At 42.4% G+C, this 15,590-nt stretch overlaps 2 protein-coding genes across 3 annotated transcripts; both read right to left on the bottom strand.

Moving 5' to 3' along the window:
* Positions 7,056-10,563, bottom strand: LOC8080419 (anthocyanin regulatory C1 protein). The gene is made up of 3 exons (XM_002465101.2): positions 9,987-10,563; positions 9,611-9,740; positions 7,056-8,964 (listed from the first exon to the last, which is right to left on the bottom strand). Exons 1-3 carry the CDS (start codon positions 10,117-10,119, stop codon positions 8,343-8,345), a joined length of 885 nt encoding a protein of 294 aa, XP_002465146.1. The 5' UTR covers positions 10,120-10,563; the 3' UTR covers positions 7,056-8,342.
* LOC8080418 (exocyst complex component SEC15A) lies at positions 10,706-14,488 on the bottom strand. Of its 2 annotated transcripts, none has more exons than XM_021451347.1 (3): positions 14,230-14,488; positions 14,027-14,096; positions 10,706-13,318 (listed from the first exon to the last, which is right to left on the bottom strand). In XM_021451347.1, exon 3 carries the CDS (start codon positions 13,309-13,311, stop codon positions 10,939-10,941), a length of 2,373 nt encoding a protein of 790 aa, XP_021307022.1. In that variant the 5' UTR covers positions 13,312-13,318; positions 14,027-14,096; positions 14,230-14,488; the 3' UTR covers positions 10,706-10,938. The 2 variants fall into 2 exon arrangements, with proteins under 2 accessions (XP_021307022.1, XP_002465145.1); XM_002465100.2 differs by having other exon boundaries at positions 14,031-14,096.

Genomic DNA, 15,590 nt, shown 5'->3' with positions numbered 1-15,590 from the left:
ATATATATATATATACCTCTCCGGCGCCGTGGAGAAGCAAGCAGCAGGGGGGGCGGTGACGTACACGGATATGATCATCATCATCGACAGCGAGCGAGAGGGAGCGCGCAGCAGAGGCCAAGGCCAAGGCCAGGCTGGCGGTGATGGAGCGCGACGGGTGGATGCGGGGGCGGGCGCCAACCCCTCGCCTGCTGGCTGCTGGCGCCCGCCTGGCTGTGCCTTGCTGCTTGCCTTGCCTGTCAAGCTGCGTGTGTTTCTTCAGTTTCGCCTCCACCACCGCACCATCGCACACCGCCGTCCTGGGCTGGGCTGGGCTGTTATCCGCTCGTCCACCAGCCGCCCGCTTTTGCATTTGGTGGTTTCCCTTAAAAAAAAAAAATGCATTTGGTGGCGGTTTAAGATTTATCCCTGGATGAATTAAAAAAAGATTTATTCCTGGATGAATTCAAAAACAAAGATTTATCCTGGATTATATTATTGTAGTCTGATTTATCACGCGGTACTACATCATCAGAAAAAAAAAACAGTATTAAACTGCATAGAATAAAAAACAAACAGTTTTTAGAAGTTAATAAAGCGTTGGTTTTTAAGCCCTGTCTAGACGACATGGTTTTTTTTTACCATTTTAACTCCAGAGGCTTCAAGAAGGTCTAAAAATGCTATCTAAAATTTTGTGAACTTTAGACCACACAAGTGAGTTGAAATGATCTAAAGTTTTAGTCCTCAACTCTAATCAACTAAATTTTAGATTAGAGAACCAAACACACCTTTATATACGAGAGACAATTGAATATACGCGAAAATTGAGGGGTCAAAAAGTATTTCTTTTCCCCTTCTCTTTTGGATGGATGCCCTTTAATTCATATTCGTCACCAACAGCTATGGATATATATCCAGTTTCTCCAGCCAGCTACAAGTACAATCGTACATATATAAGAAATAAATAAAATAATAATGATAATATACCTTGTCCACATACATCTCTCATCGATCGGCTGTCCAGCTATCATCCACTTAATCCCGATGTCGATGCCAGTACACTCCCTTTTGCTGTCCCTCTCATTCTGTGTTTTTATGATCTCGCCATCTACGTGCGTATTCCATGCGTGCTAGCTTTTAGGGATTTCTAAGGATTTCCAAGTCTAGGTCGCCTCTCATTGTTTATTTCCACAATCATGCACACAGTCTTTATTTTATTAATTAATTAACACAGACAACCTATGCTCACTTTTAATGTGGTGGGGACAGAGTTAGAACACACAACAGCTCTTCCATGCATGGGACGCGTGGCGGTGTAATGCAACCGAAAGGTTTACTGTCACACGGTTTCGTATCTATTTGTGGAATTTTGCGGATTCCTAATTATAAGTCATTTTAGATTTCTTATTTCTAAACAAATTTAGAACTCTAATCAAAATCAAAATGATTTACAATTTAGAGCATATGGAATAGTAACATAGGTGGATCCATATAGGAGTTAGTGGTGCAGTCGCACCCAGACCAAAATACAAAATATGCTATAATATGCATGATTCTACGGTATTCACATCTCCTGAATCCAAACGTCTGCACCCACAATTCTGCTGAGTCGACCGAGAGAGGCCACAACAGCCTACAACTCTCCAACACATAGCCCAATATCAGCAGGCCCCGTCCGCATGGAATCATCGGCAACTCGGCCGTCACTTCGACTCACGTGGTGAAACTGTCGATGCATCGCCTCCCCATGGCGACAGCGCGAACTCCGGTGGATGGTGACCTACTGCCACTGGTCGTCGACCATGGCCAATCAGCCATGGGCATTGTTGTGCGCTGGCCAAGCATATAGCCTTAAGGTCAAGGGCACCAAGAGCACATCATAGTTTGCCCCGTTGCCCTGGCTCTGACCTTCTCTATTATGTTCATCCTTCAAAAGTCAAAGTAAGCAACTTCCAAGGTTCTCTATTCTTCCAAATTCGGTCACTATGAGCATCCAAATTGTTTTCAATTTTGTAGTTCTTTCCTTCTTACTAGTTTGTCCAGATTTTAGGATTAGACTTTTTTCTTTCTCTGGTGTTTGATAATTGATATTTATGAAAAAGATGAAGCAAATAAATTGGTTTTGGTTGCTTGTTTTCTCAACCCACTTTCCATCCAAAGAGATCCATTTCGTGATTTTAATATGGAAAACTGATGGAGCTAGAAAATGATGTAGGGTTAATATATAAAAAGTAATGTATATATTAGTTTGGGCGAGGCACCAAAACTGGTACAAGCACACCATCCCTAAAACACCAGGAAGAAAAAACTATAAGCATGATCGCAACTTCATAGCTCCTTTATATATTATGAAGCATTCATTCTAATGTATCGGATCACCGTGCAAAAGAAAAAAAAGTTTTTTTAGCAAACTCCTATTATGGTCTAAAAACGTGTGATCGGTGACAAGTAGCAACACACCACGCCATAGAAAAATAAACATGTGATCGGTGGCTAAGTGCATTATGTATGGTCGCACCTCCCTCTAAATTTCTCTAGATCCACCACTATAGTAGCGACTAATGACTATGATAGATAGTTCACGATTTATGTATGTTTTCATATTGCAAATAAGAAAATAAAAAAGAGAAAGGAAATGTGTATTTGTTTTGCAAATTAATCATTTCATACCTAAAATTCTTGATGTGCTGGGCTATTAAGCTGTTTTCACAAAGCTTGACGTTGTAGTTTCTGCGACTTCTTGATGTGTCTGCCCCTAGCTGAGCCGCTGCATTTAATGCGCGTGTGCCTACCGCTACATTTAACGCCCTCGTCTATCGGAACTCTCGCAGCACGTATCTCGTCTTTTTTGATGTCACTACAGTGCAATGCGTGCTTTCCTCATCCCTCTGCAGGCAAAAGAAGGGGCCAACAAAATTCTATGGCTATTGGGGATCGAACCTGGTTCATAGGCTCATAGCACTCATGCCTCTAAGCACTAGTTGAGTTAGTTTGCTTTCTTGTATAGAGAGCATCTGCAACCGTATTTATTAGGGGCAGAGATTGAAAACTACCCCATAATTAATCACTCCTTGGTAAGCACAATTTTGTCCTAAATGTCAAGAATTTTAGGTATGGATAGAGTACATATTACTAATATGTTATAATGCCAACAAACATATATATGTATATATTCATGTACCCTATATACATGTACATAAATCCTACTTTTATTAGTATCTCTAAAAAAACTAAGACAACTTCAGGAGTTGTTGGTGAAGTTACCATAGGTGTCAACTGACACATCATCTCCCACCGAAAGATAGTGACACTAAATCCTATAATAAATCTAGAAAATATTTATTTGTGTATATGAATAAAAACGACCATTTGTGACATCACGTGTGTGTAAAAGTAATAAATCCAATTTTGCCCATGATAAAATACTTTTTTTTGAGATTACACAGTACAACGCAGACACTCAACACGCACGCACACTCACCCCTATGAACACACGTACGCAAACCCTACCCCTATGAGCACCTTCGAAGGAAAATCTTAAAGTTCACGAAGTCACCACAAGCGTCTCGCTGTCGACGGGCACGTCGCCTACCACTTAATGCATAGCGCTGGAAAATCCTGGAATAAATCCAGAATAAAGTGCCTGCTCCGTCATATATTCTAACAAAAAATTACTAGTGGAATAAAAGGGGACAAGACATTAGGACGGTAACTTCTAAACAAACTCTAAATTACTGAAACAATTTGCTCATGTGTTACCACAAGTTACGTAGCCATTTGCTGGAGTAACACATAACCGTACGTACGCGTGCCCCTGATGTCACTGACCCAAACACGGTTCATTGGGGCCGATGCCACTGATCTTCTCCTTCTAGACTTTGGTAATGCAGCGAACATCAAGCTAAGCCATCTATCTATCTATCACATAAGCGTTCTTTTGATGTTGTGATTCTCTGGCAGCGACTGCATCAACCAGGAACTGCTCGTGGCTTCGTCGTAGCTTGTGAGTGGACAAAGGAACACCCAGATATATATCTGCACGGGAAATTCCCCATCTTGTAAGCTAACATCTGCAAATTATATACATGGGTTCTTCCTTTATCCAAGCGGTCGTGGCAAAGGAAGACTCGTATACATCTTTTTCATTGCAGCACTACTTTAGGCATCTTCCCAAAACGAAAAAGGAATAAATAAAAAAATACACAAAATGGACGCAATCTTGTCAAATTATGATCTATCATGACAGTACACTAACCACTTCAGCATCAGAACGCATCAGCTAATAGTATTCAGAAACGGAGTAGATGGCAACCGTCTCCTCATGGCACTACGGACGCCATTGCTTTTCCTTGATTGATGGGGTCATAAACAAATAGATCCAAAGTTTACGATTAATCGGTTATACTTTCTGAAGCAGCAGCAGCCGTGTGTTTAATCTAATAACCTTTGATTATATATATTTTGCGCTTTCTGATGATTGGAACCGGTTTCACACCAGGCTGTCGCCACAATGATGATATATCGATCATCGTCGTCCGTCTTTCTGTGCAGCGAGACCTAAATGATTTAATTTGAAAGCAAACTCACGGAGATTTCTGTTTGTCGATTAATTGAAAAGAATCTAACACTCTCGTTGGCAGTTGGACAGTCAGATTATGTACTGCTGAAAGCTATACGGGTTCAGCTCCGATCCGATACAGCACAAACAGAGAAATTAGTCCATTTCAAGATAACAGTCAGCCTGATGCCTACACATTCTCTGTATATTAACGGCCTTGAGTCTTCTTACAACTCATCCACGTTTATCTATAATGCTAGTCTAACGACTATACTCTTGCACTGGCTGATAGTTTTAAATGATATAAGTATTAGGTCATTTTCAGTGGAGGTTTTATAACTTAGTTTTCAATGCATCCATATTTTAAACAGTGTTGAAGAGTTTTATCTCTATGAAATTCTCTCTACTCCCATAAAACTTTTATCACATCTCTCTTTATTAATACCGTGTCATATTTAGTGCCTATGAAACTTTGATGAAATACCATTGAGACTGGTCTTAGAGATTCATGGATTCGAGCATGTTCGCTTGCCATGAAAAACCATGGCTGAAAGTTATTATGAAAAAAAACGCTGTTGAATAGCTAACAGATTCAGTAAATAAGCTCAAGCGAACATGCTTGCTAATATGTTCATATCTAATATAAACCTGTTGGTCAAATTATAGTTCACTTTTATTTTATATTAAAAGAAGCTGCTTTTAACTTCTATCGATCTTATAGGAAAATACACTGACAACTACGTCATTGGATTAGTTTCACTAAATTTTCTATATAATTCTATTTTTATGATATAGTTTCCTAAAAGCAGGATAAGAGCATATTGAGCGTATCCACTCAGCAGATAACAAAACAGACTTTTTCCTCAGATTATATGGACCCATCCAGTCAGGACGAAAGGCGATTTAGGCAACCAAACACACTCCTACTCTCTTCTCGAGTTCTGTTCAGACATCTTTTATGATCTTCTCGGAAAATAGAAACGATAATTCAAACGAAACGGGATAAGAGAGTGATGATTATACTCCCTCGGTCCACGAAAGAATCAATTCTTAGGATCTGTGTGAGTCAAACTTTTTAAAGTTTGACTAACTTTATAGAAAAGAATAACAACATCTATAATATAAAATACACATTATATGAAAATATATTCTATGATAAATCTAATGATACTAATTTGATACCATAAATCTTAGCATTTTTTTCTAGAAATTTGGTTAAAGTTTAAAAAATTTGACTTAGGACAACTCTAGAAATTGGCTCTTTTGTGGACGGAGGGAGTACATGGAGTGGTGTTGCTTGATTTGCTGCAACTAGACCAGAGCAGTGCATGTCAGCCTAGCTGGATGGCAGTTGCGACGTTGCTAATGGCCTGCTGCCAGCTTGTGCGCTCTCTTCTTGGAAGTTCGTGTATCCAAGCGATTCCGTTTCCGCTTTTCTGGCCGGGTGGTTCAAGTGGCAGTGGTTGAGCTATACTCTTCATTCCTGTCCTGGGCTGTCATTCCATGTCCTTGGGCCCCAAAGATTTGGCCCAAATGAATTCTTGATAAATTCTAAAGGCCCATCCACGCCTCTATATGGTACGGTGGTAGGGTACTTTGTTTCTATGCTGCTGTATATACTCTACTACTATATACAGTATCTTTGTTGCCGTGCTGTTATATATGCAGTGTCACATAATCATAAGACGATTGAACAACCAACTCATATAATAGGTTTGCCTTTTAAGTTGTCATATATATAGTAATTTATTATCCTTAATTTATGCAATCAGCAAAGAAAAGTTTGAGCTGCATGGTAACATTAGCTCATACAACGGTCAAATTATATTTTAAACTACAAGATTTAGCCATTGTATAAAATAAAAAAAAAACTCACTTAAAACGAGTTCCACAACAGCCTTTGTATAGGATAACTAGTGAGAACGACATGCTATATATGATAAGCGAAAGTTTAGGAATAGCGAACTTACTATTTTAGCAAAACCAAATAGCACACCTGTTGGACTTTAATTTTTGTTTAAAAATATAAAAACGGCACTGCTAGCGCTCGGACGTCTGACGCCAGCAACGCGTCCGGACGCTGAGCCACCCACCCGCACCACACGAAGAAAAGAAAAAAAGGAAAAGGAAACCTCATCCGCTTCCAACCAACTCGTCCCGCACGGAGGACCGCCCTTCATCCGTTCATGACAACCAACTCAACCAACTCGCCCCTGCCTCACTCACCCCGCACGTACGAGGACCATCCTTCGTCTACTCCCTACACAAGGAGCACGTCCATACCCCCACGAGCATGGGATCCACCCCGCCCCTCGCCTTGCCAGCCCCTAGCAGATCGGTCTGCCGCTAACTCGTCCCCACAATCTGTCCACGTACGCTTAACGCTGCAACACAATGTGCATGATAGTGCAACAACACGGGACATACTGGTACAACAATAGGTTGAAGTAGGTGAAACACCATAACACATAGTATTACAATAAACACCGAACAACTGCTGCAACAACATACAAACAACTATTGCAACATACAGATTGAAGTATTGGATGGAGCAGTTGAAACACCATGAACATAGTATTACAACAACAACGAACGATTGCTGCAACAACATGTAACAACTAATACAATAACATAGATTGAAGTATTGAATAGAGCAACCGAAACACCATGGACATAGCATTACAACAACACCGAACAGCTGTTGCAACAACATGCAACAACTAATACAACAGTGGAGATTGGAGCATTAGATGGAGCAACTAAAACACCATGGACATAGTACACAACAACCAGAGAACACCATTACAACATGCGCGAGCGCTAAAACCCAAAAGCTCGTCGAAACCTTAACCACCACTACATCCCGTAGATCCAGACCCAGAGGAGAAGTAGGAGGAGGAGGAGGAGCAGAGTTGAAGAACGTGGAGGAGGGAGGAGGGCTCAGATCTAGATCCACAGACGAAGAGGAGGGCTCAGATCTAGATCCACAGGAGGAGGGAGGGGGAAGAGAGACCTCAGATCCAAATCGTCCCCACCTACCTCGTCGGAGGCGCGCCGTCATCCATGGAGGTCGCAAAGCGAGGAAGAGAGTACGAAGATAGGTAGACATACCGCTCGCTGCAAGCCACCGTCGCCGCCCCTACTTCGGTGGCATAGAGACATGGAGGTTGTAGCGGGGTGAGGAAGGGAGGAAGGGAGAGAGGGATGGCTCGCCAGCGGCGCAGTAGAGTGCGGGCGTGGGCGGCAAGAGAGGCGGAGCAGCGAGAGAGAGATGGAAAGTAGTGAATAAAATGAGTGGACAGCAGCGCGAGGTAGAGAAGAAGGCAACGAGTGGATCGAAAGCAGATAAAACAAGTGGACAGCAGCGTCCGTCCGTCTGGACGTCTTATACATATCATTACCGTATAAAAATAACATAGATAACATGGTAGTTGTAATTTTTTTCGCTCATAAGGCAATTGCTTCACAAAGCATCCATCTTTCTCAAATTCCTCTCTTCTTCACATCAGCGAAAATCTTAAATGAGACAACAACCTTTAGAACCTTTGACATGTAGCAATGTACCTGTTTATACCATGAAATTGCTCTAGCCACTTTATATGGAAATGTTTTTGTTCGATTCAAGGGGAATAAATGTTACTGCCATCAGAGTTCGACTTGGTCCTTTGCTGCTTTATTCTGAACCTGAGGCGAACTTTTTGGAGAATTTGTACAAGGGGTGAAATGAACTGAGATCGAGCCACCATCTTCGGGTTTTCACTAATGATAGCTGACGACCAACACGCTCATACAACCCAATGATCCATCAGAACCACGCAAACTCATGAACATCATCGTCACCTCCGGGCCCCAGCAGCAGCGCCTCCAGATCGTCAAGCTCGCCACCGCCGAACTGACCGCCTGGCTCTATGCCGTCAGCGACCTCGCCGCGCCACGGGCTCAGGAAACCCATCTCACCCATGTCGAAGTCGAGGTCGAGGTCGATGTCGATCGGCAAGTCATCCTCCGGCAGATGATCCTGTCGCACCTCCACAGTTGGCGCCTTGACGACGACGACCGTCTGCTCCGCCTTAACGTGATCGTCGCCCGCAGCTGTCTCCAACGCACGGCCGTGGCGCGCATGGGCGGTGGGCTGCGCCACCGGCAGCATCATGGCAGTTCTGGTGCAACGCAGCGCCTTGCTCCGGACCAGGCTTGCCTCCGGTGGCTCCGGCGGCCGCCCACGCGCATGAGCCTGGGCGGCAGTGTCGCTGACGGTTCTGGTCGGTTCTGAGAATGGCCTGCGTTTCGATGATGCGCCGGCGGCCTCGCTGTCTTCTTTCAAGCCGCCGCTGTTCTTGAGCACCTTCTTGCCGAGCGTCGTGTTCCAGTAGTTCTTGATTTCATTGTCTGTTCGCCCCGGCAGCCGCCCGGCGATCAGCGACCACCTGTCCGGCGACCAGACCATGCATGAATGGATGGATTAGTTACCGATAAAGAACTTTTTTCTTTTGGTCACTGAATTTTCATTAGTGCATCAGTCAGATCAAGTAAGCTCATCCTGTCTTGATCAAATGCATTGACAGCACCGAACAAGGTTAGCTCGGCTTTTCCATTCGTGAACGAACGATGCTTCTGCAGTCGGACAAAAGCTTTTGGATTTTGCAGATTCGGGGAGGACATGAGTCTAGTGTGTCATTTTTGGCGTGCTTTATATAGGGACCTGTCACCATCAACTTTGCTGACCAGCAACTAACTCTCTCAGGCCCCTCCGAGGATAGAGGGACACTGCACTAACAGCGTAAAACTTGTGCCTCTAGAGATGGAACCGAAATGGCAAGGTGGTGCTGACAGATTTGCATAAAGTGGCACTGGTGGTTATGATAACTGGATACAATTAATCTTACACTCATCTGCACACCACGACACAGGAAAAAAGAAAATCCCAACGGAAAGTTTCTATCCTCGTGTGTTTACACGCGCCTAATATTCTCTAAACCAAAATGTATGTTGACTTCAGTTGAGGAGGTTTTGAAATGCAAAGGGAGGATCTGGATCAACTGGTGAATGTATGGTATGTTTAGGGGAACCTACCTGTTGCCTAGGAGCCTGTGGAGCCTAATGATGAGCTCCTCTTCATCATCCGAGATGTTACCTCGCTTGATACCCGGCCGGAGGTAGTTGAGCCACCGCAGCCGGCAGCTCTTCCCACACCGCTTCAGTCCTGCAACAGCCAGAGAACTTGTCGATTAACATGTCATGCTTGCGCATTGCAATCATCTGCTCGTTTCTATCATTTTAGTGAATAGATGATGTGATTTCAAGAAGTGATCAAACCAAACAGAGAAGGTGGCACAGAAATCTGAACCGACAACAAAGCTGAATTTAATTGACAAAATGATAAACATGTGTTTCCAGAGGAGAGAGAGAGAGAGAGAGAGAGAGAGAGAGAGAGAGGAGTGACACAAACCAGCTCTTCTGGGGAGGCTTCCCCATTTTCCCTCTCCATGCTTCTGGATGTAGGAGACAAGGATGTCATCCTCCATTGATGTCCAAGCTCCCCTGTTCAGCCCCTCCTTGGGGCAGCATGGCTTCCTCCCCATCTCTCTCTCTCCCTCCCTCCTTCCTCTCCGACAGAGATGTATATCACTAGTTCCTTGGCTCCGTAGTTATAGTAGCAAGAGTATATGACTCCAAAGGATACAAGGCACTTGAAGGTTAGATGGGGATTATGTATGCAATTGCCACTGAGATCTGAATTAAACAAGCTGTATAGTGATCCATATTCCATGCACTTATTTTTGTGGTTAAACTATTTAAGGAATGACCCCTCAAAATGTGGGGCACTTATGCTTTTGCCTATGTATAGGCACAGCAGATCGGATGCTCTTGCATCAGCAGATTCTGATCGAACGGCAGCACGTTGGCTTTGCAATTTACAGGGGAATGGGATTTTGCGAATGCTAAGTTTATCTGTATTGAGACTCAAAACATCATTTGGAACAGGGCATTAATCATTAACAAACCGATTCCAACCTAACATATTCTTGATGCAAATGCAAATAAGGCGTCAATAGCAGGCTTCAGACAGAACTAAGAATGATACTATGCATGGCGCATGCAAATTTTTATCAACTCCGATTCTGTTTCATTGATGAAGAAATTAGTTGCAGTATATAAACCAAAAAAAAAAGTTGAACATTCAACATTTCTGCGATAGGAATGACCCCTTTAATTAGGAGTACTACCACAATTCACTAACTGTCGGCACTCGGCACTTCACCTACACAGACAAATCGACCTACCATATGTATTGTATCCATAGGAAAGTAATCAATTGAAAAAGAGCTCTAAAAACACCTAGAACGTAGGTACTATATACTAGTGCCAGCAATTTATTTGTAAATGCAACAAATTTAACCTTAGCTAAAATCCTTAAGCCTTCTCTTCAAAACGTCCATAGATTTCTTACGGGCGCTCTGCTGGGTATTACGGTTTGAAAGGCTTCCAAACAGACTGTCTGCAGTATCCTTGTACTTGTCACAAATGATGGACAGCTTCTTGTAGTCCAGTGATCCGTAGTTTCTCTGCCTGATCACTGGATTCATAAAATTCTCAGGCTGGCTACTGAGCAGGAGATTTACGAGCTGCCTAATTTCAACTAAACAATCTCTGAAAGTTGTTTCCTTCCCCAAATCTGACAGCCCCGTGCTGTCAAATTTCTCATCTGCAAATGCTTCCAGCATCTTCAAGTCAATATCAATTCCTAAAACTGCATTGACAGTGAATCTTTTCACACCATCATTTAGAAGTGTGGTCATTATAGAGTCTGAGATGTGGCTCATTGCACCAGAAACCACCTTGTATAGAGCTTCCAAAGGTAGAATCTGCTGTGCTGTCGATACTAATGTTTCAAGATAGATCAGAACCTCATTCACGTATTCATTTGAATTGTCTGGGGCTTCTTCTGCTATCCAGTTGACCTCTTCCAGGAGCACCATGAACTCATCAACCTTGAAATTGGTCAGGTTTATTAGTGCATTATACACTGCATTTTGTGAGGCTTTCAGGACTGCTCGAGCAGTCAAACCAGAATGGGACCTCTCAGCAACACGCTTTGGAATGCCGCACAGTTGAGCAGAGTGCAACAGAAACATACCACATGCTTGCTCAAGAACTGATATATTTCCAGCAAGTTGCATCATCTGTGACATGCCCAGCGAACGAGCATATATCATGTTCAAAAGACTGTCATTCAGTACCTCAATCAGCAACCTGTCTAGGAATGCTTTCACCACATCAAAGATGTTCATGACACCACCGTATGACAAGTAGCTAACAGAATCCTCGATGAAGGACCGGACAATGCGACAAACATCTGGAACAGAAGAGGAGAATGATGTCACATATGGGAAATCAGGGATTGCATCATCATGTTCCAGATGAAATGCTGTCACATTCATGTTATACTCATATTCCTTCTTTATAACCATCTGCTCATATGAGTCATTAGTAAGGATGTCGTCTACCTGCTTCCGACATTCAAGAAGAAGCAACTGGTGGTATTTGTCCCTAGTTTTCTCAAGAACTTCAATCAACTGTGTGATTCGATAACCGTACTTGTTCACAGCTGCGCCTAGAAGAGTGACATAATCTTTTATGAGAAGGAAGTGGCTGGCTGTACGCATGCGAGAGAACTGTTCCTCCAGTATAGATGTTATCTTGCCAATGGCTGTCTCCCATGTTGTTTCCACTTGACTCTCCAACAACAATCCATCTGCAGTTCGAAGAACACGTTCTTCAACTATAAAAAATCCAGCTACCTGTGCAAGGAACGGTTGATGGGACTCCAAGAAGGGCTGTGAGGTGGAAATTTGCATGTCCAAGTTAAGTTGCATGAGCCTGTTCTTATAGTAATAGTCTCTGAACTTCTCCCCAATACCAAGACATGTGTGCATGTGATGCGCCCGATAAACTGGTGTCAGATCAAAATGTAGTGCTGATTCCTCTTCTGTGTTCTCCAGGTCCAAGGTATACAGATGCTCATCGGGTCCAGCATGGCTATGCCCTTCAGCTTCCCTCTGTCGTGCACGCATTTCCTCATCCTTTTGGCGAGCTAATGATGCCTGGCTTATGGAGGCCTGGCCAATCTGCTTGGCCATCCTTCTAATATGAACAAGCCAATCATTGAACTCACTGCAGACTTTCTTCTCTATGTGCAGCTTTATCAATGGTATCTGTCTCGCCACCACCTTCTTAAGAAGCTTCAAAGGAATATTTCGCAGGTAGCCTTTCTGAATCAGGTCCAGTGTCTTAAGTGCAGGATGAAACTTAGCTTCGGCAATATAATTGTTGCATGTCATGCACAAGCTGAAGACCTTGACACATATCTTCAGCGTTGTTATAGCCTCCCCTATGTTTTTCTTGACAGAATATAGCTCAAGAAGTTCGTCAAGCTTCAGCAGTTGGTCAGTAGAAGCCTCTTGCAGGTGTGAATTCTCACCAGATAGCATGCCCTTTAACTCATCGGCATCGACTAACACACCACGTAGTTCGTCGACAGCAACGATGAAATCCTCATAGTGAAGTCTGCATAGCTCTTCAATCTCAACCTCCTTCTTCTTCACAATGCTTCTAAGGTTCTGCATGAGCGCCTCAGGTTTCCCAGAATCAAACGAGTGACGAATGATGGGACCCAAATCCTCACCATTTGCAATAAATGTAGCAAGGCCCAAACCGAGACCTCCATCTCCACTTTCCACAATAGTCCTCTTCTTTGGTTGAGGAGCAGCCATTGTTCAACTGTAAAAGATAACAAACCATTAAAATAATTAAATTGCGATGTAACGACACGGTAATAGATGGCATTGATCGCAATCCATCATTTCAGCGAAAATAAGTAAAGGATGGAACAACCAGATAACTGCACAAGAGCTTATCATTTGTAGTTTTTACCTTTTTGGTGAACACTGGACCAACTACGGCAGGTATAGTGACAGTGGGAGTATGCTATAGCATTTTGTCGGCTGGGCTTGTGAATATATATTTGGTAGTGAGTTATTATAGCTAAAATACTCCCCCCCCCCCTCTTAACATAAAGAACCACAAACAGAATTCTTTGCATATTCATCTTCGAAATTGTGAGCATCTAAATATTTAATTATGTTATTGACCAAAGCGTTTATTAAGAATTATTTAAAATTCGTAGCCTGATATTCTCAAAACTTACGGACTGTACGTGACATCCAGCCTAGTTTAGATTGGGACAGAGAGTCAAACTGTCCGATTATATTACAGTTTAGTTATTAAACATCATCTGATTGCGACACAAATGGAACCAGCCAGGCCAGGGTACGAAGCCACCCCAACAGAAACCAACATTAGGAGTATTATTATATATATATATAATCGCTAAAGGGAAAGTAGAGGGATAATTTAGATTCCAATCAGAGCACCAAAAATGGGATAGCAGGGGAAGAAAATACTGGTATAGTAACAGTGGGATGCCACCTGCCTTTGCGCCTTCTTCTCTGTTCAGATGATACAGCAGCGACGCACCGAGCCACGCATTGCCGCCGCACTGCAAAATGTACGTTAAGAGGGAAGCAGCGGTACCACCACAAGAGCAGATTAGTCACAGGAACCGAACCGATGGCCACCGGAAATTCGATTGTTTTTTTTAATAATAATAAAAAAAAAACTGGTTTAGTTACCGAGATCTAACGTCTGCACAGTGTGGAGACCGCGCCGGCGGCACAGCGTCCGCCGCGGGAGGCGCGCGGCGAGCCGGAAGGAAGCGGAAGGCGAACTCGATCGAACCCTTTCCCTTTGGCTTTGGCATGTGGGGGGAAGAGAGGAGAGAGAGAGAGAGGACCGGAGGTAGGTTTTCCATTTGTGAGGAGGCTACAGAAGGCGGGGGATGATGGTGGATCCACGAGTCGCGCGCTGCTTACCAATTCTGGGGAGCGGCCACCTTCCCGACCATCCCCTCTCAGTTTTTCCTCCATTTAGGCCTTGTTTAGTTCCCAAAAAATTTTGCAAAATTTTTCAGATTCCCCGTCACATCGAATCTTTAGACACATGCATGAAGTACTAAATATAGACAAAAATAAAAACTAATTGCACAGTTTGGTCGGAATTGACGAGACAAATCTTTTGAGCCTAGTTAGTCCATGATTGGACAATATTTGTCAAATACAAACGAAAAAGCTACAGTGTCCATTTTGCAAAATATTTTGGAACTAAACAAGGCCTTAGCAAAGTGGTACATGATTAGAGGCATGCATATGCATGGCAGATGAGATGAGGTCAAATTGCTCACCATGCGGTAACATTTCGAAACTAAAAAGTCATACTTCAAAACAAACCGAGCACCCCAAATCAAAATTGGAGTTTCAGCGTTATGTTTATTTATAATAAATACTTTAAAACAAGATCTATTTAGATATGTTGACACAAAATTTTGTTAAAAAAATACAAACATTTTTCTCATCAAAAACTATTTTTATTAAAAATATAGACATGAACATACTAGTGATCAAATAATAAGTAAAGTTACAAACTCCCTCCGTCGTCCTGTAATATGATCAAATAATAAGTATTTAAATGAACATGCTCCCTTTATTTTTGTAATATAGTATAAGATAAATTAAGAGAGAGCATAAAAGGCATAGGTACCCTTAACTTTATCTAATTAGATGTTATCATCAATGATTAATCTTGATTGGTTGATATATGAAAAATATTTAATGCAAAGTTACTTTTTATTCTCTAAACTATCTTATATTTAAGAATCATTTTTTAATGCTAAAATATACTAAATTATACGACGAAGGGAAGTAAATTGCAAATAAGTACCTATTGGAGCCACTCTTATCTATTCAGGCCTTGTACCAAAAATTTTAGATCCCTCGTCATATTGAGATCCTATTTGGTTCCTCTTGCTAAATTTTAGCTAGCTAAACTTTAGTCACTTTAGTAGCTAAAGTTCTAAACATATTGACTAAAATAAGCTAAAATAGTTTAGTTTCATTAGTCACCCAAGAGTAGCTAAAATAATTTTAGCTAGCTAAAA

This window comes from Sorghum bicolor, chromosome 1, assembly GCF_000003195.3.
Source record: "Sorghum bicolor cultivar BTx623 chromosome 1, Sorghum_bicolor_NCBIv3, whole genome shotgun sequence".
Classification (NCBI taxonomy): domain Eukaryota; kingdom Viridiplantae; phylum Streptophyta; class Magnoliopsida; order Poales; family Poaceae; genus Sorghum; species Sorghum bicolor.
Note: the sequence above shows the minus strand (reverse complement) of the source record. Positions and strands in the feature narration are given on the sequence as shown.

Bases quoted from the DNA above. Each gene is read 5' to 3' on its own strand.
- LOC8080419 (XM_002465101.2), bottom strand. From the start codon at position 10,119: ATGGGGAGGAAGCCATGCTGCCCCAAGGAGGGGCTGAACAGGGGAGCT. The intron at 9,741-9,986 runs GTTTGTGTCACT...TGGCTGTTGCAG, and splicing joins AAGCCTCCCCAGAAGAGCTG to GACTGAAGCGGTGTGGGAAG. The intron at 8,965-9,610 runs GTAGGTTCCCCT...GTCGCCGGACAG, and splicing joins CACAGGCTCCTAGGCAACAG to GTGGTCGCTGATCGCCGGGC.
- LOC8080418 (XM_021451347.1), bottom strand. From the start codon at position 13,311: ATGGCTGCTCCTCAACCAAAGAAGAGGACTATTGTGGAAAGTGGAGAT.